Source organism: Bombus affinis, unplaced genomic scaffold (genome assembly GCF_024516045.1).
Source record: "Bombus affinis isolate iyBomAffi1 unplaced genomic scaffold, iyBomAffi1.2 ctg00000214.1, whole genome shotgun sequence".
Lineage (NCBI taxonomy): Eukaryota > Metazoa > Arthropoda > Insecta > Hymenoptera > Apidae > Bombus > Bombus affinis.
In genome coordinates, this window is record NW_026108918.1 from 165586 (window position 1) to 189865 (window position 24280).

General features: G+C 38.1%; 1 protein-coding gene and 3 long non-coding RNA genes across 7 annotated transcripts; 2 read left to right on the plus strand and 2 right to left on the minus strand.

The window, feature by feature from the left end:
• Positions 1 to 9885: 9885 nt before the first annotated feature.
• Positions 9886 to 11495, minus strand: LOC126927777 (uncharacterized). Its single transcript, XR_007715874.1, has 3 exons — positions 11063 to 11495; positions 10426 to 10954; positions 9886 to 10311 (listed from the first exon to the last, which is right to left on the minus strand). It is a non-coding gene; the product is annotated as an uncharacterized LOC126927777 (long non-coding RNA).
• Positions 11496 to 11682: 187 nt separating this feature from the next.
• On the plus strand, positions 11683 to 12131 carry LOC126927783 (uncharacterized). The gene is made up of 2 exons (XR_007715884.1): positions 11683 to 11831; positions 11987 to 12131. It is a non-coding gene; the product is annotated as an uncharacterized LOC126927783 (long non-coding RNA).
• A 54-nt stretch (positions 12132 to 12185) lies between these two features.
• Positions 12186 to 17001, plus strand: LOC126927770 (uncharacterized). 3 transcript variants are annotated; one of them, XR_007715857.1, is made up of 4 exons: positions 12186 to 12310; positions 12527 to 12886; positions 12941 to 13093; positions 15337 to 17001. It is a non-coding gene; the product is annotated as an uncharacterized LOC126927770 (long non-coding RNA). The 3 variants fall into 3 exon arrangements; XR_007715856.1 differs by lacking the exon at positions 12941 to 13093; XR_007715855.1 differs by lacking the exon at positions 15337 to 17001 and having other exon boundaries at positions 12941 to 14622.
• Positions 16605 to 19724, minus strand: LOC126927767 (katanin p60 ATPase-containing subunit A-like 2). 2 transcript variants are annotated; one of them, XM_050743802.1, is made up of 7 exons: positions 19057 to 19724; positions 18468 to 18668; positions 18108 to 18357; positions 17756 to 17924; positions 17586 to 17698; positions 17187 to 17389; positions 16605 to 17029 (listed from the first exon to the last, which is right to left on the minus strand). In XM_050743802.1, the coding sequence occupies exons 2-7, from the start codon at positions 18551 to 18553 to the stop codon at positions 16645 to 16647; spliced, it is 1206 nt and encodes a 401-aa protein (XP_050599759.1). In that variant the 5' UTR covers positions 18554 to 18668; positions 19057 to 19724; the 3' UTR covers positions 16605 to 16644. The 2 variants fall into 2 exon arrangements, with proteins under 2 accessions (XP_050599759.1, XP_050599760.1); XM_050743803.1 differs by lacking the exon at positions 19057 to 19724 and having other exon boundaries at positions 18108 to 18352; positions 18468 to 18662.
• Between the last annotated feature and the right edge of the window lie 4556 nt (positions 19725 to 24280).

Here is a 24280-nt window from a genome sequence, read left to right on the forward strand (position 1 = left end):
ACATATATTGCACGAAGATTCGTATATAACAATGATCACTGCCATAATCATGGTCAAACGTAGATGACGAGATTATGCATTAATTCACTTTAAAAATTACGCTAGTGACAGTTGCGCCGTTCTATTTGTTCATATATTTAAGCCCTATATGCAACAAAGTGAACGTAGCATCTGCAAGCGTGTTAGTTGGACAACGACGAATTTCGTTTCGCAAACACGGGCACGTGAAACATTTTGAAGTTACGTGGACGCGAGAGTAATTCGTTCCCTTAAATTGCTCAATTTCCATTTCTTTCGCCATGTATATTCGAGTATTGCATTTGAATTGCAGAGCAGTCGGAAGTAACGGCGCACGTCGTTGATATATCGACAGGAACATGAATTCTTTTTTCATAGGATGAATACTTTTTTCATCGAATTATTAAACCGAATCAAGTTTTCAAATCCAATCATTTAATTTCATCGTTTTACATCGAACGTTTCAATCTTTTTTCTTTTAAATACCTTACCTATATTTCATCTCGTTGAATATTCCATATTTTTAATGCTACTACCACTTATTGGTAATTTCAAATATGTAATTATCGTTCTGAAGTTAGAAATTCGAAATAGCATTCGTCAGTATATGATTCTACGTTTTATATAGAGTAATAAAAATGATACAATGAGTTTCGGTAAATAACCAATAAAAATTTTTGTTCCTTTTTCTTTTTCTTTTTTTTTTTTTTTTGGTTTTATGTATCCCAGGTCGAGAATAAACTATGTGCACGTTTTCTCTCGTTTCTTGTATTTTTATGAGGAATTCAGTCTTTTTACGCCACAAGAGTCTCAACGTTTTCGTTTTCACGCCTACGTTACGCTCGTTAAACACGTTCCAACAAGACCATGAATAAGGATAACAGCTTTAATGTTTTCACATGTGTTTATTTATTATTTTAGACCTTAAATATTTTATTTATAAAATCTTTATTTAAACAAGTTACCATTGTCGCTACAATAAATCAATGAATGAAATCAGTTTAAATTTAAAATATCATTTCATAATTTCTCGTCACTTGTATCTAAAAACAACAAAAAAAACGGTGTACCCACATCGTGCGTAGACGGGAAATTAAAACAGTGGAGCTTAATTGAAACACTGATCATATTCCGCGATTGTAAAACAATAATAGAAAATCGTGTTTCTTTTGAAGGGTATGAAATTGTCAGGAGATTATGCCATAAATGAAATTGGAAACTGGCTGGTCAAAGGGATTAAATTCAATTAAACCGAACTGTGTTATATTGTACAAAGGCTAGAGAACTGCTACCAAATATCTGCTAGTTTAAAGGTGTCCCTTATAAATTATAATTATATTTCAAATTCAATCTCCTAGTAATAAGTAAATTAATATTTTACCTAAAATCTGTGATATAGATAACAAAAATAAATTCTTTACATTATTCGTTAGTTTGCAATATAATTAGAATATTATCTTTATTTTCTGGTGTCTTTGTTATTCTTAAAAGATAAACTGCTTATTTACAAATTTAACACTGCATATGCTATTAATAAATCATTTTATATTTAATTTTGCAACCTTCAGTCATTGTTAAAACTTGTTGACAATACTGTCGGTTAATAGAAATTTCTAAAATCCCCTTATTTCTACTCGATTAAAGGGTATATTGCAGAAACTATGTTAGCTACAGTGTTAGCTACAAATCACCTGTGTCACTCCATTAAACTTATACACAATAGTATTGATTCTTGTTTTAATTTAAAATAAAATATGTTATTGTAGGAATGAAGCAGAATGTTCAAATAATTGAAACAACTTTTTGTCCTATAATTAGTGCCTTTCATTTTAAAAATTAAAAAATTTTTAATCAACGATATTTGGAAGTTTCGATCTAAAATGACCAGGAATTGAAATAGAAAATATTTTTATGCCAATAAATACGTATTCTTCACACATAAAACAAATATGAAAACAAAAATCGATGTATATTAATGAATTTTGAAATGGGGAGGAATTATATGATTATACCCATTCTCTGTTGCGTTTAATTGTTTCAATTGATGTCTCATGAGAATTTTCATCGAATTTTTTAGAGATTTTTTTTTTATTAGAATATTTACGATCAATTCTCGTTGAGAATTTTCAGTAATTAATTTAATTTGGCGTGATACAATGACATGGATCATAATAGTTTTATATTGTTGGTTCTAGTAGAAACTAAGGATTTAATCTAGAGGGTATTTTCTTTTTAGTCTGCGGATCTGGTCCGTCGTGTCCAGTAGTTGGGTGACTAGTGGGTTGTGGTGGTTGTTGACTCTTGTGTTATATCTGCTTCTGGACTTGTGTATTTCATCTTTGACTGTAGGTATCTTGAGGTCACGGTGGATTGTTTCGTTGGTAAGATACCAGGGTGCATTTGATAGGGATCTTAGCGTTTTCGATTGGAAGCGTTGGAGTATTTCAATGTTGGAATTACTTGCTGTTCCCCATAGTTGGATTCCGTAGGTCCAGACAGGTTTTATTACGGCCTTCTAGAGGGCTATTTTGTTCTGTATGTTTAGCTTGGAGCGTCGGCCCGTGAGCCAATAGAATTTTCTTAGTTTTTCCTTTAGTTGCTTTGTTTTTTCTGAGATATGTTTTTTCCAAGTTAGTCTCCTGTCCAGGGTCATGCCCAGGTATCTTACGGAGTCCTTGCTTGGGATTATTGTGTTGTTAATGGTGACCTGGGGGCAGGTTTGTTTTCGGAGCGTGAAGGTTACATGAGAGGATTTTTTTCGTTTATTTTGAAGCCTCATTTTTCGAACCACTTTTCCATGGAGTCGAGACTTCGCTGGAGAGTGGATGAGGCAATTGCCGGGTCTGCGTGGGTAGCTAATAGTGCTGTGTCGTCGGCAAATGTTGCTATTGTTACCTCGTTTGATATAGGTAAGTCGGCAGTGTGGATGGAGAACAGTAGGGGTCCGAGGACACTACCTTGGGGTATGTCGGATTCTATTGGGAATGTTGCGGAAGTGGCGCCTAGGCATTTAACTATGAATTGTCTGTTGGTTAGGTAGGATTTTAAGATGGTGTAGTATGGGTGGGGTAGGATCTTTTTAAGCTTGTAGAGTAGGCCTTCATGCCATACTTTGTCGAATGCCTGTTGGATGTCTAGGAATACCGCTGAGCAGTATTTTTTCTTTTCAAGGGTTTGGCTGATCATGTGGGTTATGCGGTGGATTTGCTCTACTGTTGAGTGTTGTTTTCGGAAGCCGAATTGGTGATCTGGGAGTGTTTTCAATTCTTCTAGGAGTGGAAGGAGACGATTCGTGAGCATCCTCTCGAATAGTTTAGACAGTGTAGGTAAAAGACTGATTGGGCGATAGGAGCTGGTTTCATATATTGGTTTACCGGGTTTAGGGATGAGGGTGATCAGTGAGATTTTCCACGCCTGAGGAAAGTATTCAAGGCGGAAGATAGCGTTAAAGATTGATGCGATGAGTGCAATCCCTTTTATGGGAAGTTCCTTGATTGCTTTATTGTCTATTAGGTCGTGACCTGCTGCTTTCTTGGGGTTTAGGCGACTGATTGCTTCTATGATCTCTGAAGAAGTGAAGGGTTCAATAGGAGGGGACATTTGGAAGGGAGTGTGCAGATATTCGGTAACGTCCGCTGCAGCTATGGAGGAATGGGGTTGGAATACTTCAGTCAAGTGTTTGGCAAATAGGTTGGCTTTTTCTATAGGGCTACGCGCCCATCCACCCTGCGGACGGCGGATTGGAGGTATTATTTGTGGGAGGCGCGTGAGTTTCCTGGAGGCCTTCCATAGTGAGTAGTTGGAGTCGGCTGTGGGGGACAAGCTGACGAGATATTTGTGAAAACGGTCATTATTGTAGTTTTTTATAGTTTTGGATAATTTTCTAGTTGCGTTGTTTAGTTTGCGTTTGTCCTCCGGTGTTCTATGGGTCTGCCATATCCTTCTTAGTCTACGTTTTTCTGCTATTTTTTTAAATATGTACTGGGGGTATTCGTGATTGCCGATGGACGTTTTTGCCGGTGTGGAGAAGCGGATAGCGTTTATTATGCTCGTGTTTAAGTATTCCGTGGCTGCTTCGATTTCTTCATTGGTTTTTAGTGAAGTTGAGGCTGAAGTTGTGTGTGTAAAGACTTCTCTAAAGAGCTGCCAGTTGGTGTGTTGGTTATGTATGGAGCCATTAGGTGTATTCTCGATGATAGTTGAACTGACTGTTACTATCACGGGGGAATGATCAGAGGAGAGATCAGCCGAGGAATTGATTTGGACGTGTCTTGACGAGATATTTTTAGTTATGAGGAAATCAAGGAGATCGGGTATTTTGTTTGTGTCGGTGGGCCAGTGTGTAGGTTCGTATGTGGTAAGGTAGTTGAGGTTGTTGGTTATTACGCTGTTGAGGAGGTTTTTGCCTCTTACTGTAACCAGTCTGCTGCCCCATTGGGTGTGTTTGGCGTTGTAGTCTCCTCCAGCTATGAATCTATTGCCCAGGGTGTCCAGGAAGTCGTCAAAGTCTTCTTTGGCGATGGAGTGTCTGGGAGGGCAGTATACAGCTGAAGTGGTGATTGTACCATGACAGTCTTCTATTGCTACGTTTGTTGCTTGGAGGTAGTCTTTCTGGAATGGTGGAAGTTCGTAGTGCTTAATGTTTGATTCGATTATGATTCCGGTGCCGCCGTGGGCCTTTCCGCTGGGGTGTTGGGTGTGGTAGAAGTTGTAGCCGTGTATTTTGAGGTAGTTTTTATCGGTGAAGTGGGTTTCGGATATGAGCATCACATCGATTTGCTGTTGTTTTAAGAATAGTTCTAGTTCAAATTTGTGCTGAGCTAGACCGTTGGCGTTCCGCAGAGCTATTCGCATTGGTTTTATTTTGCTTCTGTGCGTATGAATTTGTCCATGAAGAGTGTGAGTAGTGACAGCAAGTTGTTAATTTGCTCTGATTGTTTCTCTATTAGCTTTTCAAGCCTAGAGACGTTGTCTGTATCAGGTGATTTGGGGGCACTATTTTGAGGAGGATCCCTGTGGCTATTTGGTATATTTTGAGTGCCTTGTACCGCTTGGGCATAGGAGGTTGAGGGAGTGGTGAATTTGGTAGGGCTGGGTGTTTGATTGGTTGGGGAGATTGGGGTAAAGATGAATTTCGGTGAGCTGGGTATTTGGTAGGTTACCTCTTTTGTTCTAAGTTTGGGGTACTTGTTTGAGTACAGTGTTTTGTAGGCTGAGCAGCCTTTGTAGTTGGCAGGATGGTCACCTTGACAGTGGATGCACTTCGCTGGGATTTCCGGTGATTTACTGCACTGGTCGGTGGGGTGTGTACCTGCACATTTGACGCAGCGGAAGATATGGTTGCAGTATTTCTGCGTGTGCCCGTATCTTTGGCACCTCTTGCATTGCACTATCTCCTTTTTGATTTGCGGTGGTTCGAATTTTACTATAGCGTTCATTAGGCGACTGATGTTGTAGATTTCCTTATTGTTGGGTTTCTGTTTTAAATCGATAAAAAATAGGGATAACGGTTTTTTCGAGACTCTATGCCTTATGTTGCTGACATTGATGACTTCGTGGCCGAGTTTCGATAGTTCTAGGGCGGCTAGCACCCTTCCCTAACCACCAACATGGAAATTGACCAATTAACAGTAACGCCAATTTCCCTCACTTTCCGAACGAAGGCTTTTTTCCACGAATCCGATGATTTCGGGCCCTTAGGCACACCCATCATAGTTTTCCTCGACAGCGTTACCATGAACAGTTTGCTGGTGAGTGCCGAGGCGTGCAAACGTGTGTCCAGTGCCCTGCGAAGTCCACAAAACAGCACGTGACCATCCAGTTGCTGCTGAGTGCCGAGACGTGTGTCCAGTGCCCTGTGAAATTCACAAAACTCCACGTGACGCTCATCTGTCGAAAGCAAATCCAACAAACCTAGCTAAGGGTTAACAGCCTCTCGACTAGTTCTTTCACACTGAATTAACTAGCTCGATGATGGCTCTATCATTCCAAACAGGCTCTCCGGAGCTAAATTATAACACCGCCGTTTTTCCTCCCCCGTGGCAAGGGGGCAACACATCTATCCTGGTAAACGACCATCACTCGAAAAAACGCAAGCTGGAACCAAGCAAGACAAATGTGAATAAGAGTCAAACTAAACCACCAGCCAGCCAGGTGACCACCTTCAATAGATTCTTAATACTGGAGTCTACGGAAAACTCCATGAATACAACCGAGAAGGTAAATAATCTCCATACTCAAAGAATTCCCCCTCCTCCACCAATATTCATTGACGACGTAATCGACATACAGTCAATGATAAGGACCATTGAAAAAGACATCAGCAAAGAGGACTACAAGTTAAAAATTAACAACAACCACGTGAAAATTCTGCTGACCCACCCAGACGCCTGTAGAAAGTTAACTAAGTTGCTAAAAACGTTAAACGCTAAATTCCACACATATCAGCTCAAAGAAGAAAGACCTTTTCGTGTGGTGCTACGCAACATCCACCACTCAGTCGACCTAGATGAACTAAAGTACAAACTTCAAAATCTTGGCCATGAGGTAACAAACATAAGCAACATTAAACATAGAATCTCAAGATACCCACTATCACTATTCTTCATAAATTTAAAACAAAAAGGGAACAACAAAGAAATTTACAACGTCAACCGGCTGATGAACTCCATAGTTAAGTTCGAACCACCTCTTGTAAAGAAAGAAATAATACAATGTAAAAGGTGCCAAAGGTACGGCCACACGCAGAAATACTGCAACCATAACTTCCGGTGCGTAAAATGTGCAAGTAATCACCCCACTGACCAATACACTAAATCCCCCGAAACCCCCGCTAAGTGCATCCACTGTCAAGGAGAGCATCCTGCGAACTACAAAGGATGCTCAGCATATAAAACACTACATAATATTAAGTATCCAAAACTGAGACCCAAGGACATAACCATACAAGAACCTAGACCCCAAAGCTCACCTCACCATCAGTATCCCACGCGCAGGCAACACAAGGAAACGTAAACAACTCGAAAACCCACAGTGTACACACAGAAAATAGAATTCCCACCCCACAAAACACAAACAACTTCACCAGACTCGAAAAACTTATCGAGAAGCAAACTGAGCAAATTAACAACTTGCTGTCACTACTCACACTCTTCATGGACAAATTCATACGCACAGAAGCAAAATAAAACCAAGACGCATAGCTTTGCGGAACGCCAACGGTCTAGCTCAGCACAAATTTGAACTAGAACTATTCTTAAAACAACAGCAAATCGATGTGATGCTCATATCCGAAACCCACTTCACCGATAAAAACTACCTCAAAATACACGGCTACAACTTCTACCACACCCAACACCCCAGCGGAAAGGCCCACGGCGGCACCGGAATCATAATCGAATCAAACATTAAGCACTACGAACTTCCACCATTCCAGAAAGACTACCTCCAAGCAACAAACGTAGCAATAGAAGACTGTCATGGTACAATCACCACTTCAGCTGTATACTGCCCTCCCAGACACTCCATCGCCAAAGAAGACTTTGACGACTTCCTGGACACCCTGGGCAATAGATTCATAGCTGGAGGAGACTACAACGCCAAACACACCCAATGGGGCAGCAGACTGGTTACAGTAAGAGGCAAAAACCTCCTCAACAGCGTAATAACCAACAACCTCAACTACCTTACCACATACGAACCTACACACTGGCCCACCGACACAAACAAAATACCCGATCTCCTTGATTTCCTCATAACTAAAAATATCTCGTCAAGACACGTCCAAATCAATTCCTCGGCTGATCTCTCCTCTGATCATTCCCCCGTGATAGTAACAGTCAGTTCAACTATCATCGAGAATACACCTAATGGCTCCATACATAACCAACACACCAACTGGCAGCTCTTTAGAGAAGTCTTTACACACACAACTTCAGCCTCAACTTCACTAAAAACCAATGAAGAAATCGAAGCAGCCACGGAATACTTAAACACGAGCATAATAAACGCTATCCGCTTCTCCACACCGGCAAAAACGTCCATCGGCAATCACGAATACCCCCAGTACATATTTAAAAAAATAGCAGAAAAACGTAGACTAAGAAGGATATGGCAGACCCATAGAACACCGGAGGACAAACGCAAACTAAACAACGCAACTAGAAAATTATCCAAAACTATAAAAATCTACAATAATGACCGTTTTCACAAATATCTCGTCAGCTCGTCCCCCACAGCCGACTCCAACTACTCACTATGGAAGGCCTCCAGGAAACTCACGCGCCTCCCACAAATAATACCTCCAATCCGCCGTCCGCAGGGTGGATGGGCGCGTAGCCCTATAGAAAAAGCCAACCTATTTGCCAAACACTTGACTGAAGTATTCCAACCCCATTCCTCCATAGCTGCAGCGGACGTTACCGAATATCTGCACACTCCCTTCCAAATGTCCCCTCCTATTGAACCCTTCACTTCTTCAGAGATCATAGAAGCAATCAGTCGCCTAAACCCCAAGAAAGCAGCAGGTCACGACCTAATAGACAATAAAGCAATCAAGGAACTTCCCATAAAAGGGATTGCACTCATCGCATCAATCTTTAACGCTATCTTCCGCCTTGAATACTTTCCTCAGGCGTGGAAAATCTCACTGATCACCCTCATCCCTAAACCCGGTAAACCAATATATGAAACCAGCTCCTATCGCCCAATCAGTCTTTTACCTACACTGTCTAAACTATTCGAGAGGATGCTCACGAATCGTCTCCTTCCACTCCTAGAAGAATTGAAAACACTCCCAGATCACCAATTCGGCTTCCGAAAACAACACTCAACAGTAGAGCAAATCCACCGCATAACCCACATGATCAGCCAAACCCTTGAAAAGAAAAAATACTGCTCAGCGGTATTCCTAGACATCCAACAGGCATTCGACAAAGTATGGCATGAAGGGCTACTCTACAAGCTTAAAAAGATCCTACCCCACCCATACTACACCATCTTAAAATCCTACCTAACCAACAGACAATTCATAGTTAAATGCCTAGGCGCCACTTCCGCAACATTCCCAATAGAATCCGACATACCCCAAGGTAGTGTCCTCGGACCCCTACTGTTCTCCATCTACACTGCCGACTTACCTATATCAAACGAGGTAACAATAGCAACATTTGCCGACGACACAGCACTATTAGCTACCCACGCAGACCCGGCAATTGCCTCATCCACTCTCCAGCGAAGTCTCGACTCCATGGAAAAGTGGTTCGAAAAATGAGGCTTCAAAATAAACGAAAAAAATCCTCTCATGTAACCTTCACGCTCCGAAAACAAACCTGCCCCCAGGTCACCATTAACAACACAATAATCCCAAGCAAGGACTCCGTAAGATACCTGGGCATGACCCTGGACAGGAGGCTAACTTGGAAAAAACATATCTCAGAAAAAACAAAGCAACTAAAGGAAAAACTAAGAAAATTCTATTGGCTCACGGGCCGACGCTCCAAGCTAAACATACAGAACAAAATAACCCTCTACAAGGCCGTAATAAAACCTGTCTGGACCTACGGAATCCAACTATGGGGAACAGCAAGTAATTCCAACATTGAAATACTCCAACGCTTCCAATCGAAAACGCTAAGATCCCTATCAAATGCACCCTGGTATCTTACCAACGAAACAATCCACCGTGACCTCAAGATACCTACAGTCAAAGATGAAATACACAAGTCCAGAAGCAGATATGACACAAGAGTCAACAACCACCACAACCCACTAGTCACCCAACTACTGGACACGACGGACCGATCTACATTTATCATATTTTATATAAAATTAGAAGGGACCTTTAAAAAATTGCATGCAACAACACACTTACAGGTACTCTTGAATTAGTTTTTCTACATGTCTGATTATGTCTTTATATGTGTATGTCAATTCAAATTTATTTTCTTAAAAGTCCCTTAATGAAAAACTAACACTTCATACTAACTTAGAACTTTTGAGTTCTTAGAATATTCTGATTTAGTCACTGGCTGTACCATAAATTCATTTACAGATATTATATTTCCACCAAGAGCTAGGTTTATTATGAGCCTTCCTGTATCATCATCGAATCCTTCTATTTGACCATAATTATTACCTTGTTTTCCAGCTATAATTTTCACAAATGTTCCTTTCTCGATTTTAACTTCTTCCTCTTCTTTTTTGGAATCTGTATTTTTCTTCTGCAATGCTACTTTGTCTGCTCCAAGACCCATACCTTTTGGTCGTAATTCTGGTATGACAGCTGCTACTAATCTGTAATAGTTAGAATAAACGATTGTGAAATAAAAAATGATGTTCTCTGTTTACTTTCCAATAAGTGATGTATTAAACACATATAATTAATTTAATCTAGAATAAAATTCATACTTTTCATTTCAACCAATTCCCTTTCCTGGTTGCCATCCCATTCCCTGTAACATTGCTACACCAAAAGCATCAATAGGAATTTTTTCATAATCTTGTAACGTAGACTGAAGAATAAAAAACAATATTTATAATATGCAAATGTAATACATCTGTGCATTGCACATCAATATGTTGATAACGTACCTGTTCTTTGCCTCTTAATGATTCATCTTCTACTAAAGGTAAAGTTAAATCATTTGTTTTAGTTTCATGTTCATTCTTTGACTTAAGTTCCTCAATGATTTCTTCCGCCGCTTGCTCTTCTAAAGTAACAACTTTATTTTCACTATCTTCAACTGGCTCTTTCTTTATTGATATTATTGGCGATGTTTTTCCATTAGATAGCTTTGATTTTGCCTCGTTAACACTAGCGTCTCCTACCTTTTCCTTATCTGCCTTCGGAAGGAAAATGTCTGCATCTATTTTATTAACAATTCTATCATGCCAGGTTTTTGAACCTAGTAATGGAATAATTAGAGATTCATCTTTTCTTTCTTCCTCATTGAAATAAAAAATTGTTTTCAAATATATATATTCCGCTATTGGTGATTTTTATAGGTTAGGTTGAGGTTATATGTTTCTTGATTATAAATTTTACTTTTTGAACTCACCCTATTACTTTAATACCTTTTTCATTAAGGCATTCAATGTAATCAACTTTCTTTTTTTCTTGTGGAATAGCATTTTTTCTTAATAGATTTCTTAATAGATTTTGCAAAACCGAAGGAAATCTTCTTTCCTTCTTCTGCTGGTTTGTTTGTTATTTTAACACTGACTTATAGATCAATACACATGTATATACTAGACATAAAGATTGATGTCACTTGAAACTATGTACATGAATCTAATATCTTATTATACTTTATTAATCTACTCACAATTACTTGCACATTACTAAAATTTCATTCCGACAATATATCAAGCGCCTGAATAAGTGACATTAAAGTAAACATATATGAGAGAGGAAATAAGAAGAACTGACGCCTATGGTTTTCTATGTTACAGAGCTAGTGCTGCACCATACGGCCAAATGCCGAAAGTGGCTAGGATATCCCAGAGAGAGTAGTGCTGCACCATGCAGTCAAATGCCGAAGGTGGCTTATGCTAGTATATATCTGTCTATACGTTTCAATCAGAAAATCGATATTATGTGTTCATGTGAAAGTTCACATTTCCTTAGGAGCTGTATTTTGATAGATTTAAGCTTCTAATGGAGCATTTTAAACGTATAGAGTATACTATGAAGTAGAGTGCGGATCATTTTATATTCATAGAAAATTTGAATGTATGGAAATGTACAAAATGCTCATGATATGCAAAAATATGCAAAATATTCAAAGTAAACCAATCATCAAAAAGTTTAAAAGGTGAAACAAATTTCTTTAATAACACCTAGATTAATTTTTATTTGTTAACGATCTACATTCTACTACGCTTTTAATTCTACCCTAGTTTATGCACCATAGCGCATGACAGCGCTATTATGTCCTTTACAATTTATTCAAGATCATTCTATTTTCAGATCAGACTCTCTATTTTTCTTTTTGCATCCTGCAAATTACCGTATAGTGATGTAAAACGAAAGCTATTGCTCGTTAAAATTTGACGTACTTTTGTTTTCATGAAAATATACATATGTTGAATTAAATAAACTAAACTATTGATAATCACATTGAAAGTATATATATTTATATATAACTTAGATTTCACAGATTTGGATTCGATATTGAAGTACTTCTTATGTATTAACGAAGAAGATAAAACATACTAATACAAGCATAATTCAACTGAGCGATTATGATAATGTTAATGCGCATCTCCGAACGTGCAGAGGATAAATGAGCAGGTAAGTTGCTCCCATCACTTTCTCCTTTGTTTCATGCAACTGTAACTCTTAGAATGTAATGTATAAATGTATATAACTATCCTTAACCGCATTGACGAAATGATGATAGACACAATTACTTGTTTGTCAGTTGAAGATCTTTTCTTTCCTCTTACTACATATTTATGTACTCTTAACTTGTCTTTTTAGCAATACTATCGCTCGTTTGTTCTACAGTTTTCAGAATTCTACCTTTTAGCGTTCTACACACGATCGGAGCGTAAATGTGCCCGTAGTCTGCCTGTTCCTATAAGCTACTTTAAACGATCATCTTTGATTGTGTTGGCTCGTAGATCATAGAGGAAGCCATTTACCTATCTTTCGGAACAAGAACTACAGTTAAAAACAGCGACCAATTGAGAACGGTAGTTAAGTCCGCGAGTAGAGGGGTGAGCGTGTTTTAACGGCGACAACAGCACACGGTATGCAGATACGAAGCCGGGGTAAACCGGCAAGCCGTAGTTCACGGACCGTAGTAAGCGTGGTAACTCTGAACAGTCAACGACATTTGAAAGCCGGCCGCGCTCTGGAATTCAGGTAAATTTACCTCTTTTTCGTCTTAAATTTTCATTGACATTTCTCTGCTTATAGATTATTATACGGTTAGAAATGACATATTTTTGGAGATATCGAGGAATGGTACTTTTAAGTAATTTTGATTTTCATCACTCATAAATTGAACCGAGGAAATTCCATCAATTTATTTACCGGCTGTTAAAAAGTTTTAATGAAATGGGACAAATGGTAATTAGTTGCGAAAATAAGGACAGTTGTGCCAGAGTTACAGTGTTTGCCTTTAATTTCAATTAACTGTACAGCCTGAACGTGGAGATTTTGTTCCTATGTAAATGATGAGATATACGACACACTGGACTGGTTTCTCGATAGTTAACATCTAAATGGTTAAATTAGGGAATGCTTTAACAAAGTTGATTCAAACATTTGATGAAAAACCCATAATTTACCTTTCTTAGAAATAGTCTTATACTCTTACATATCTTTTATACATTTTTCTTATATATAGAAATCTAACATTTATCAAATATGTGACAATTTCTACTGCAATCAAACATCTTATTTACTCTACGTAATGAAGCTAAGTTTAATTAACTTTCCTCAGTATCTTACATCACCAGTCACGCTCTCGATCCCGCTAGCTAGGCAATAAATCATCAAAAGTCGAGTTACAATTACGTTCTTATCCTACTTCAGAGCCCCTCACCTATCCGTTATCCAATTTCCTCTTCGAAATCCCATCGTGAAACCGACAATTAACTACTGTTCATCAGCATACGTACAGTTGACGGAATCGACATAATGAGACAGCGGAGTTAAATGTTAAAAAGTTTGCATATTTTATAATTTGAATGGCGTAAGGGAAAATAAGATGTTTGATTCGCCTAAGATCGTTTCATCCTGTATGGCACCAACATTTCATAAAATATTATATAACACAATTTGGAAAACAGGGTTGAGAATCATAGTGGTGTAAGTTAGGCCATTGCCAGTTTTCATCAAATAATCTTCTGTGTTTATTACCGTAAAAATAGATTACATCTGTTCAAACCGTGGAAACAGAAATGGTAGAGAATAAAGTTACGACTTAATCGGTTCTGAAACCAAAGGGAAGATATGTTTTAGAGTAAAAATGAATTCAAACATTCGGAATTACGACTTAAACCACTATGACATTGAATTTGTCGTATGAAACCTACGCGTTGGGGAACGTGTTGAGGATGTCCCGAAACGTAGTTACAAATTAAGACAGGTCCGCGAGGCTAACTGTAAAAGAGCGAGCGTAACTGTGCGGAGTCGATGTTAACGGAGAAGATCTTCCTGCCGAAGATTTGTTCCGCTATGTCTAGACGTTCTATCCTTTGTTTCCTCGTTGCATTTTTTTACTTTCATTATATCGCCACGAACAATGTTGCTCGTCGTGCTCTTAACCGTGCAACAGTCGGACAAAAACCCGTTCTACCTCGTATATAGCGTTCTGTTCGACACGGTCCACGAACTTACGGACAGATTTTTCGCGATTAAAAGAACAAGATAAGACAATTTCACGGTGATCTCATTGTTGTATATGTATACGGAAGTCCCATGGTTGTCGAAGTTTGTGCAGTAATTCTTCTTTCTCTTTCTCTTTTAATTATCGTTTTTTGCAGAAGAATGACCGTGGTGTAGAACATGATTGATGTTGATGGTGTAGTAATGGGCGGTGATGCTTCAAACGTATATAATACACTTGAGTTGTATCAAGCATGTTTTTACAACTTTGAGTCGGTTTTACGTGTTCTCATGTTATTGTAACGATTAAGTTACCATAAATATAGCAGTTTTCCCAATGGATCCACGCGTCGAGAGAAGCCATATCACGTAAAACATACATTTCCGTATAATGTTGTACAAATAACAGTCTAAGAAGAGTAAACACTCTTTATTACGATCATACATGTATATTGAAAATATAGCGATCGTTGCAACGTTATGAAAAATTATTGCAATGAAAAATTTTGACGGTGGATACGTATCGTTAGCAGATGATTCACAAGTTTCGAATCGTCTGACGGTACTGGTGCGTTGAACTTTCAGTGGTTGCGCGCGTACGCGTGTCGAGTCGAATTCTAGTTCGATTTCGCTATGGTAAATGTAATCGAGTGAACAATCGCGCTACCGGGTCTACGCGTAGTCCGGAACTCGGCGCATAATGCCGCGGAAACGGGCATTACAGGTCATTCAGAAGTTACGTCTCATAAATTAAAATACATAGAAGAATGGCAATTACATTCTCCTTTTTATTATTTATATTCTATTATTAGAACACGTATCATTTTTCAAAATTTTCCTTGTAATCTACAATTGTTTATGTTATCTTCCTATTGATCATCGACTTTGTCATTTGCATGTCTCATTTTCCTCGTGTTCGGCATTTCAATATCAGGGAACGAATTTGTATCTTCTACATGAAATCATCTCTTTAATTTCAGATAGACGAATATGCGGCTGCTTCTGTTCCAAATATCTCCGTTACTGTGCCTGTTGACGGAAATCGGCGCGGCTGGGATCGGTAAAGCATGGCAGATCCTGCCATACGCGACCGATTCCTGGAATCACCCATCATGGCCACGGCTCGACTCTTCCGCGTTCGAAGTTCGCAGCGTGAGCGGGATTGGTCATCTCAATCCCTTGTTTAATTGTTGATTTTTTTAAATCTTTGTTTATTAATTCCAGATTTTTTACATATTTTTTTTTTACATGATTTTCTTCCAGAATAAACGCTGAATTCTGATTCTAGGGTGGTACAGGCAAAAGTACCGATACGCGACGGTACGACATAGCCATGCATTATTACATTTTTTTCTTTTTTTTTTTTAAGATTATTATTGTAACTTAAATTTAAGCCGCTGTTACGCTGTGCTTATGTGCGATATTTTAATTTATGTCCTGAAAGCCTGGACGCAAAAACAGGACAGTTCGTTAGCGTAGGAGGGAACTTCTTCGTTAGACTGAACTCTGTTGATTGACTATTGAAAGCGCAAAGCGTAATAAGTTATAGTAATTCTTTTGCACGAGATTAAATAATTCAAGAGCGTTATTTTTTAGTATTGATTATTTATTTTAAACATTGAAATTTACAATAAACATTTAGAATTTACAACAGAATTTGGCTAATAATTCAGTTGTATGAGAAAAATTTCAAGACAATTATCGATACATAATCCGACATCGCATTTTCTGCATTCTCTTATTTTTCTCACAAACAACACATTTTCTTCTCGATAATTAGATGCGACTGTCCTCGAAACAGGTAGACAATTATAACGAGACATTATTGGCATTTGCTTACTGCCGTTACTAAGGAATACATTCATATTTATCTCACATAAATGTAATAGTATTACTTCTACTTGATCGGAAAAATCGACAAACGCGTATATCTGTCCTTAGGCCATGCGGAATACTTGCAAAAAACGCATATATGTGTTCTGAGTCTACACCCATAGCTTTCGCCCGGCGCATATACGCGCCCATACATGCGTTAATAAGATAAGAGGAAATAAAAGACAGATTATCGATAAAATACACTAACACATATGTAATACGTGGATATATTACCACTCAGATTACACATATTATATATTATAAGGGAATACGTATACCACGTATACATATATGTAGAACGAACATTTCATACTTGTTTATAGCGCGTGCGCACACATACATGCACGCACACGAACAATTTTTCGAACGATAATTATATTAATGATATATATTATGATAACCATTTATATTTTTTAAAATATGTTCTTATGGCATACATATTTATTCCACGCTTTATATCTATCCACATCCGTGACTGTAGGTGACATTGTTTTTAACAATTTTGCTATTATTTCATAATTCTTTAATTCATATTTCAAAGTCGTAACAGATGTTTCTTTTTTTTCAAGTTTTTCCCACATTGGACTTATTTCTAGCAGCCATGCTTGCTTACAAAGCAATTTTATATCCGCGCAAGAATATTTTTCAGTAGATTTTATTATGTGGGTTACAATATCCATATTCTCTAATAACTGGTTGCTAAGGTATAATTTGAACATATCGAGTCGAGTAACTTCATTTGGTAATGATACGTATATTTTCTTTTCGAGGCGTCTGTGTAAAGCTGCATCAATGTCCCTAATAATATATTTACAATAAATATTATTGTTCTGTTATATTAATAATAACGAAGGAATATTCCGAACAACACAATAATTAAGATTAAGATAATGAATAATTATGATATTAAGATATTTTCTACTTAGAAAACATTGAAATAGCGTGATATACATACCAAGGGCAATTAGTTGCAGCCAAAAGAACTACATTAGAATTTTCGTTAGATACTAATCCATCCAATCTAGAAAGAAGTTCTGATCTGAATCTCTTTGCAGGTTCAGACAATGTACAGTTTACTCCTTTATTTGTGCCTATCCAGTCAATCTCGTCGATAAAAATAATTGTAGGCGAATAATTATAGGCAAGTTCAAATAAAACCTGTTCAGTTTAACAAATGTATTTATTATTTATTAAATATTATATTCAAAATTCCTTAAATTCATTGTTTCATCACGAACGTAATATCATTTCGTTTTCCAAACAACTATTCTATTTATATATGAATGACGACAAATAAAAACAAATCTTTTTAAACCTAGAATCTCTTCTTCATAGACAAAGGAAATCAACTTACACGGATATACTTCTCGGAATCGCCTCTCCATTTGCTCACCAATGAGCTGGCCGTTATGTTAAAAAAGGTGCATTGGCATTCTGTTGCGACTGCCTTCGCCAACATCGTCTTCCCTATTTCGTAATTGATTGTAAACATGTACGGGAATGAAAGAAATACGAGTATCTTACCTGTACCAGGTGGTCCGTATAGCAGAATACCTTTCCAGGGAGAAAATGGGCCATTAAAAAAGATAGGGTACTTAAGGGGATACACAATGGCCTCCTTAATAGCAGATTTACATTCCTCTAGGCCTACAATGTTGTCCCAATATACATTTAATTTTGTCAGTATGATTTCCTGCGACAATACAAAGATGAAATGGCGCATAATCTCCGTATTAATTTCCGTAAGTGTTATGTAATTCGTTATTTAAAGCTTTACTGAAATCCCTGCGTCATTGATATACAGTGGATTGTTTATCGATAGGTATTTTATTTTTAAAAAGCTTTACAATACGTATATTAATCGAAAATAACTTACGCATGAAATGTCTTCAGCAATCTTCCGCAATTCCGGATTGTCTATATAAAGCTTCCGAGCCCGTTGCGATATCTTTGATTGCGTGGATTGTTCCATTGAGACGTTAAATAGCTCTTCTGATGAAGCTCCATCGCTTTCATTGGCGAAAATTGGTGTCACTGTCATTGCGAGATTAATATCATCCGTAGCGTCACCCGTCATCTTCTGTTGTACATTCCTCCCTTTCACAGACTCACTTCTCGTTTCTTTGCTAACAGATTTGACACGTTTTACTACTTCTTCGAAGATTGAATGATATTGTAATCGATACGTTGAATACGTTGAGAACGTTGAATAGTGTTAAATAATTTAAATTCTTACACTTTGTTCGCATTTGTCATTTCCCTCGTCTTTATTTCCTTTTCAGTTATTTTCTTGCACAATATAGGATATTTTTGGAATTTCATCTTGTAATAATTTTCATATTCTGTAAGAATAATTTCCAAATCGACGTTGTCGCAGACTCGATATTTCCGAGGTAGACGAGCTTCCCGGATTAATACATCGCTAATGTCTACATATCTAAAAAATATAATTTTTAATTCATTGAACAAATTTTATGCTATGAGTACACACTATACGATAATCATCAATTAACTGTTTTATTTCTAGGTAAGACAGACAAAAAGAATGTACTGTCTATTTATTATTATATAAATCCTCGGCGATAATATTTTGCCTTCTGCTTTTTAATTTCCAATTTTTAAAGTTTGAATTTATATATATTTTCATTTATAACTAGTTAATCTACGTTATCGATTGAGTTATTCTATAACTACTGAGTTACCGATGTCGATTTTCAAATTTTGGTTCCTTCCCCTCTTTCCGCACTAATTTCTATTTCGATTGGTCACCGATATTATTCGAAAAAATTGCAACTAAGAAGATATCTAAATTGCAATGTACTCACCCATTGCGTCCCAAATAATCACATATAAGGTACAATATGTTCCGATTACGTTCCGAAGTACGACTCTCCTCCTAATGCGACATTTATTTTTTTTATTATTAACAATAATTATTAATAATATAAAGATTTTCATGCAATTTTCTGTTACATTGCGAGTTTAATCAATTTGTTACACATAATTTTGTTATCTACCATCTTGATACGTGCAAAGATAAATCTTAATGATATATAATACAGCGTAAATGGTTATAAATAATTAATTATTGACAATAATTATAAGAATTATCGAAAGAAAAAATCATAGATACTATGTGCGAGTGTAAAATATCACAAAAAATGAACAACAATTGTGAAAAACGCAATATGGCAAATCAATGACAAAACACACTCATGACTGTCATGGAAGTTCCAAAGTCTAAAATCTAGAATATTCCTTACCTCTTTTCGCAAATTATAAGATATCTTATTTGTGGTACCTTGCAGCGATAAATCACCGTTCATTGTGATAGTTTTAAATGTGATAATGATATCCTTGTATTGACTATCGTTTTTCGATAGTTACGAGAATTTTCGTTTATTACTTTGAGACAATCCGTCACTTCCTTTCTCTTATAAAGTTTCCCTTCAACTCCGTTGAAAACTGAGCATCAAACAGGAGACGAACGATTTGTTGTCATGGCGATGTTGGTTCACGCATAAGCAGGGTGCGAATATAATGATGGAATAGTCGAGTCCTGTCTACTGTATAGTAAGATGGATGCGACATGGAAATAGAAAGAGAAGGCTGTATATAGGCATTTCCTGTCCTTGTTTAATCAGGCATGCACACTAGTGGACACTGACGGCGCTCGTTTACCGTTGTTACATATTTCCGGTACAAGTACGCGGGCATTAGAGAAGGACGGAACGGTCTCTCTCTTTAGCCCTATATCGCGTTTTTAGTTCGCTCACGCGCTCTGTACTTATATCTGTCGGACGCACGTCAGGATTGGGGGTGGGGGTGTTCGGTGAATCTTCGTTGGAATTAGCCATAGGTGCGGTGTAACAATGGTTGAGTTTATTGACACAAATTAGGGAGATTTACAGCGTCGATAGATAATCGCAAGGTTTCGATATTCGCGGCACTATGACAATGGTCTCGGCTCCGGCAACGTTTCCGCGGTCAACGGATACTGGACTTTACCCTTCGTTTGCGTCTAAGTTACACTATATGTTAGAGCACGGGGGCAATTATTTCGTATACGAAAGACAGGTCGATTACTGATGAGATCGCACTAGAGAGTGACTCTCCGTCGCGGTGACGCTGTCGAAGAAAACTATGATGGGTGTGCCTAAGGGCACGAGATCATCGGATTCGCGGAGAAAAGTCTTCGCTCGAAGGGTGAGGGAAATTGACGTTGCTGTTAATTGGTCAATTTCCATGTTGGTGGTTAGAGAAAGATATTAGCTGTCCTTGGGGAAAGTTGCTAGCGAGAAGCGTCGTTCGTGGAAGGATAGATTTCTCTTATCTTCCCGTAGTCGGGGCACAGGCCATTTGTCTATTTGAGAGACTTTGTGTAATTGAAATTTAATATTCGTAGCGGGTCCTCGCCCAGCTAAACATATACTGTGAAGATGCGTTGGCATCTGGCAATCGTCTTACCCGAAGGACAAAGTCTGCGTGTGGCGAGCCACGGGACAGAAATCGTTGAAATGTTTACCGTCGTGCCCCGTCCCAAGTATTTCTTTTAAGGAAAGCTATAGAGTTACTTCATGCCTCTGTTAGATAAAACGTTCATCCCTTGACCGCGACTACGTTCGGCGACCGGTTGTCACCTCGAGCCCGAGCTCACTATCATAAATTTCGAATAAGTACAGTCGGATCGAATTACAACAGTTTCTTAGTGCGGCTATGATGAAATCTGGATTACAGCGCTAAGGGGGTCCTCCCATCGCTCCAAAGGGGAGGCTCCGGTGTTCTTTCATCTCCGACATATCTATTACATTCCCACCATAAGCAGCGGCCGTGCCAGTGACTTACAAAAGTTTCGAACTCGCGGACGTTTAATCACGTTCCCTACTCCGAAAGGGTAAGTACAAAGTTGCTCGTCTCAGTACTCTTGTTAGAAGTTTTATCATATTTTTCATTTCGTGGCTACAAGTTTTTCCAGGAAATTCTTATCGTTTTACAAGGGCTGTGGGGCACAATGACGTCAGCTATCGATCATATACGCGAATTTGTTGTAAATTAATTAGGAGAATATCTGGAGTTCTTTATCGTTGTCAGCTGTAAAATATTAGAATTTTTCATTTATAATTGTCATATTTTCGACTCTTCCGTTGCCAAGACCATCTTGAAAGATTTTTGGTATGTTCCATCACCCTTGTTAAAAGTGTGCCCATTGGTTAGATATATTGATTTTAAAAACCAATACGTATATCAAGTTTATTATCTCACAGAAACAAAGAAATTCGTTTTATTAACGAATTTTCGATGTTTCTTCTCAATTTCCTTTAGTATCGAACGAAGAACATTATCTGATCAAACGTTTCATCGTTCAAGTAAGGTTCACCTTCTTTAATGTCAATGATTTTGAGATATGTTATTAAGCTCCAAATTCTAAGCAATCTTCTATATATGTACATATAATTGTGTATTATATATATATGTCGGAGATGAAAGAATACTGGAACCTTCCCTTCGGAACTTTGGGAAGACCCCTAGTATTGTAATTTGGTTTTCACCATAGCCGAATTAAGAAACTGTTGTCATTCGATTCGACTGTACTTATTTGAGATTTATGATAGTGAGCTCGGGCTCGAGGCGACAACCAGTCGCCGAACGTAGTCGCGGTCAAGGGATGAACGTTTTGTCTAACAAAGGCATGAAGTAACCCTATAGCTCTCCTTAAAAGAAATACTTAGGACGGGGCACGACGGTAAGCATTTCAACGATTTCTGTCCCGTGGCTCGCCACACGCAGACTCTATTCTTTGAGTAAGATGATTACCAGATGTCGACGCGTCTCCACAGTACATGTTCAGCTAGCCCGAGGACCTGCTATAAATCTTAAGGTCTGTTTAACTAAAGTCCTTCAAACCGACAAACAGTCCTCGTCCCAACTACGAGAAAATAGGAGAAATCTATTTTTCTCACCAACGACGCTTCCTCTTCTCGAACTTTCTCTTAAGGGCGGCTAGCACCCTTCCCTAACCACCAACATGGAAATTGACCAATTAACAGTAACGCCAATTTCCCTCACTTTCCGAATGAAGGCTTTTCTCCACGAATCCGATGATTTCGTGCCCTTGGGCACACCCATCATAGTTTTCCTCGACAGCGTTACCGTGATGGAGAACCACTCTCCGGTACGATCTCAAAGACGATTCAAGTAACTCTCAGATACGTAGTGATTGCCTCGTGCATTAATATTGAGTACAACTTAGACGCTGAGGAAAAGTAGAGTCCGTCATCCCCTTGACCGCGGATTCGTTAGTGAGCCTAGGATCATTGTCATTAGCTTCTCGAGTACCTAATTATCCGATTACTTGTCCAATTCCATCATAGTCATATTTGCACTAGTAAATATCTCCTTTATTGCATAATGATCACGTCTAGCGCCAATAGGGATTCGTTTCACGCCCTCAACCCTAACTCAAATGTTAACGCCGACCCGACATATATAACATACGTATAATAGCCAAAGTTCAACTCCCAAGTATACGCAAAGCTTTTATTTTCAATTTATGCGATACCACTATGTTTCATGAATTTATTTGTTAACGGTATTGAAACAAATACCAAGCAGAGGACGAACTATCCGTGAACTGTTTTGCCAACGAGTACGCTTCCAATATTTTCTGTTTGAGAAAACACGATCTAAGGGGGGGGGCAAAGCTTGATAATCTCGAAAGAATACAAGCATCAATTTCAAGCGCTTATAGGGAATCAAGCGGGCTTGTTAAGGTCGTAAGTTGGACAATTATCCCGTGTTAGGTTCAGTCAGCTTAGTCCTACACAAAATTGATCCAATCATGTGAAAACAAATGCATTCTGATTTTTGTCGCAGATATTTCTGGTCTACGCACTCCAGTGCCCACACAACAGTTATTTAAACAGCTGATTTTCCCCTATTCTAGAGCGACAACATCCCCTGATCTTTTACAACCATGAAGAACTCGTACTCGAAAATACTTGCAATGCTCATCTGCTTGCAGGTTATTTTTGTCACTTTCTTCCCGTCAGGGGCTGGTAAGTTGATACTGATTAATTATACCATCGAAATTCTATATAATGGCTACAAAAAATATTTGCATCATTACCCTCATTTCCTAACGAAGCGCGTCTTTTTACCAAGTTTTATATTTCATTTCATAGTATCAAATCTCTGTAGTTACACGAAAGTATTAAATGATAGGAAACTTGATATACACGAATTTAATTAATTAATAAGTTAGTCGATATACAGCCATTATTATTTCATGTGAAATATTACAACGTCAAAAACTTAACGTTCTTGTACGTACAGTATTAATCACAAATTGTAAGAATGTTTACTGATAAGCAAAATATTTAATATGGGAAACGCAGATCTATGGAAAGAGAATTCCTGACATTAGACAGGAATACGCGATTGCACGAAATATTTTATGGTATGTCTAACATGGAGAATATATGAGGCGAAGTACGAAAAATTGTCGAGTGGCAAAGATATTGACGCTGGTAATCGTTTTCAGTGGCTTTAGGAGAAAACTGTATTGATTTCGAAGGAGAAGTTATCTCACATGGACTGATGTATGTGCCGGGACCTTCGGTTTGCAGCCTCTGCGTCTGCTACCATTCGGAGCCAAAATGGTGCCAGGCTATCTTCTGTTCACCTCCTTTTGTAAGTATATGCTCATTCTAAGAGCAACCAGCTTAACACAACCATGAGAAACTAAAGTACACCGTTAACGCTTGCATGCTGGTCGTTAAAACACATGCTGCGCGAATAGGGTACACAGCGATTCATTTAACTCGCCTTGAATTAGTTTTAGAAAAACAAACATGGACAGGGATAATTTTTGTCACGAGCCGTTTAATTTATTCGTTCATTAGAACGAATTAATTTACACCTGCTGAGATCGCGATTGATGCGACAAATTCGAAATCTTGTTCCATATAAATATTTTTAAACAAGCACGTCGTAAGCTTTGTATATTTTTTAATCGCAACGAAACTGTTCAGAGAAATGCTGAAATTATTA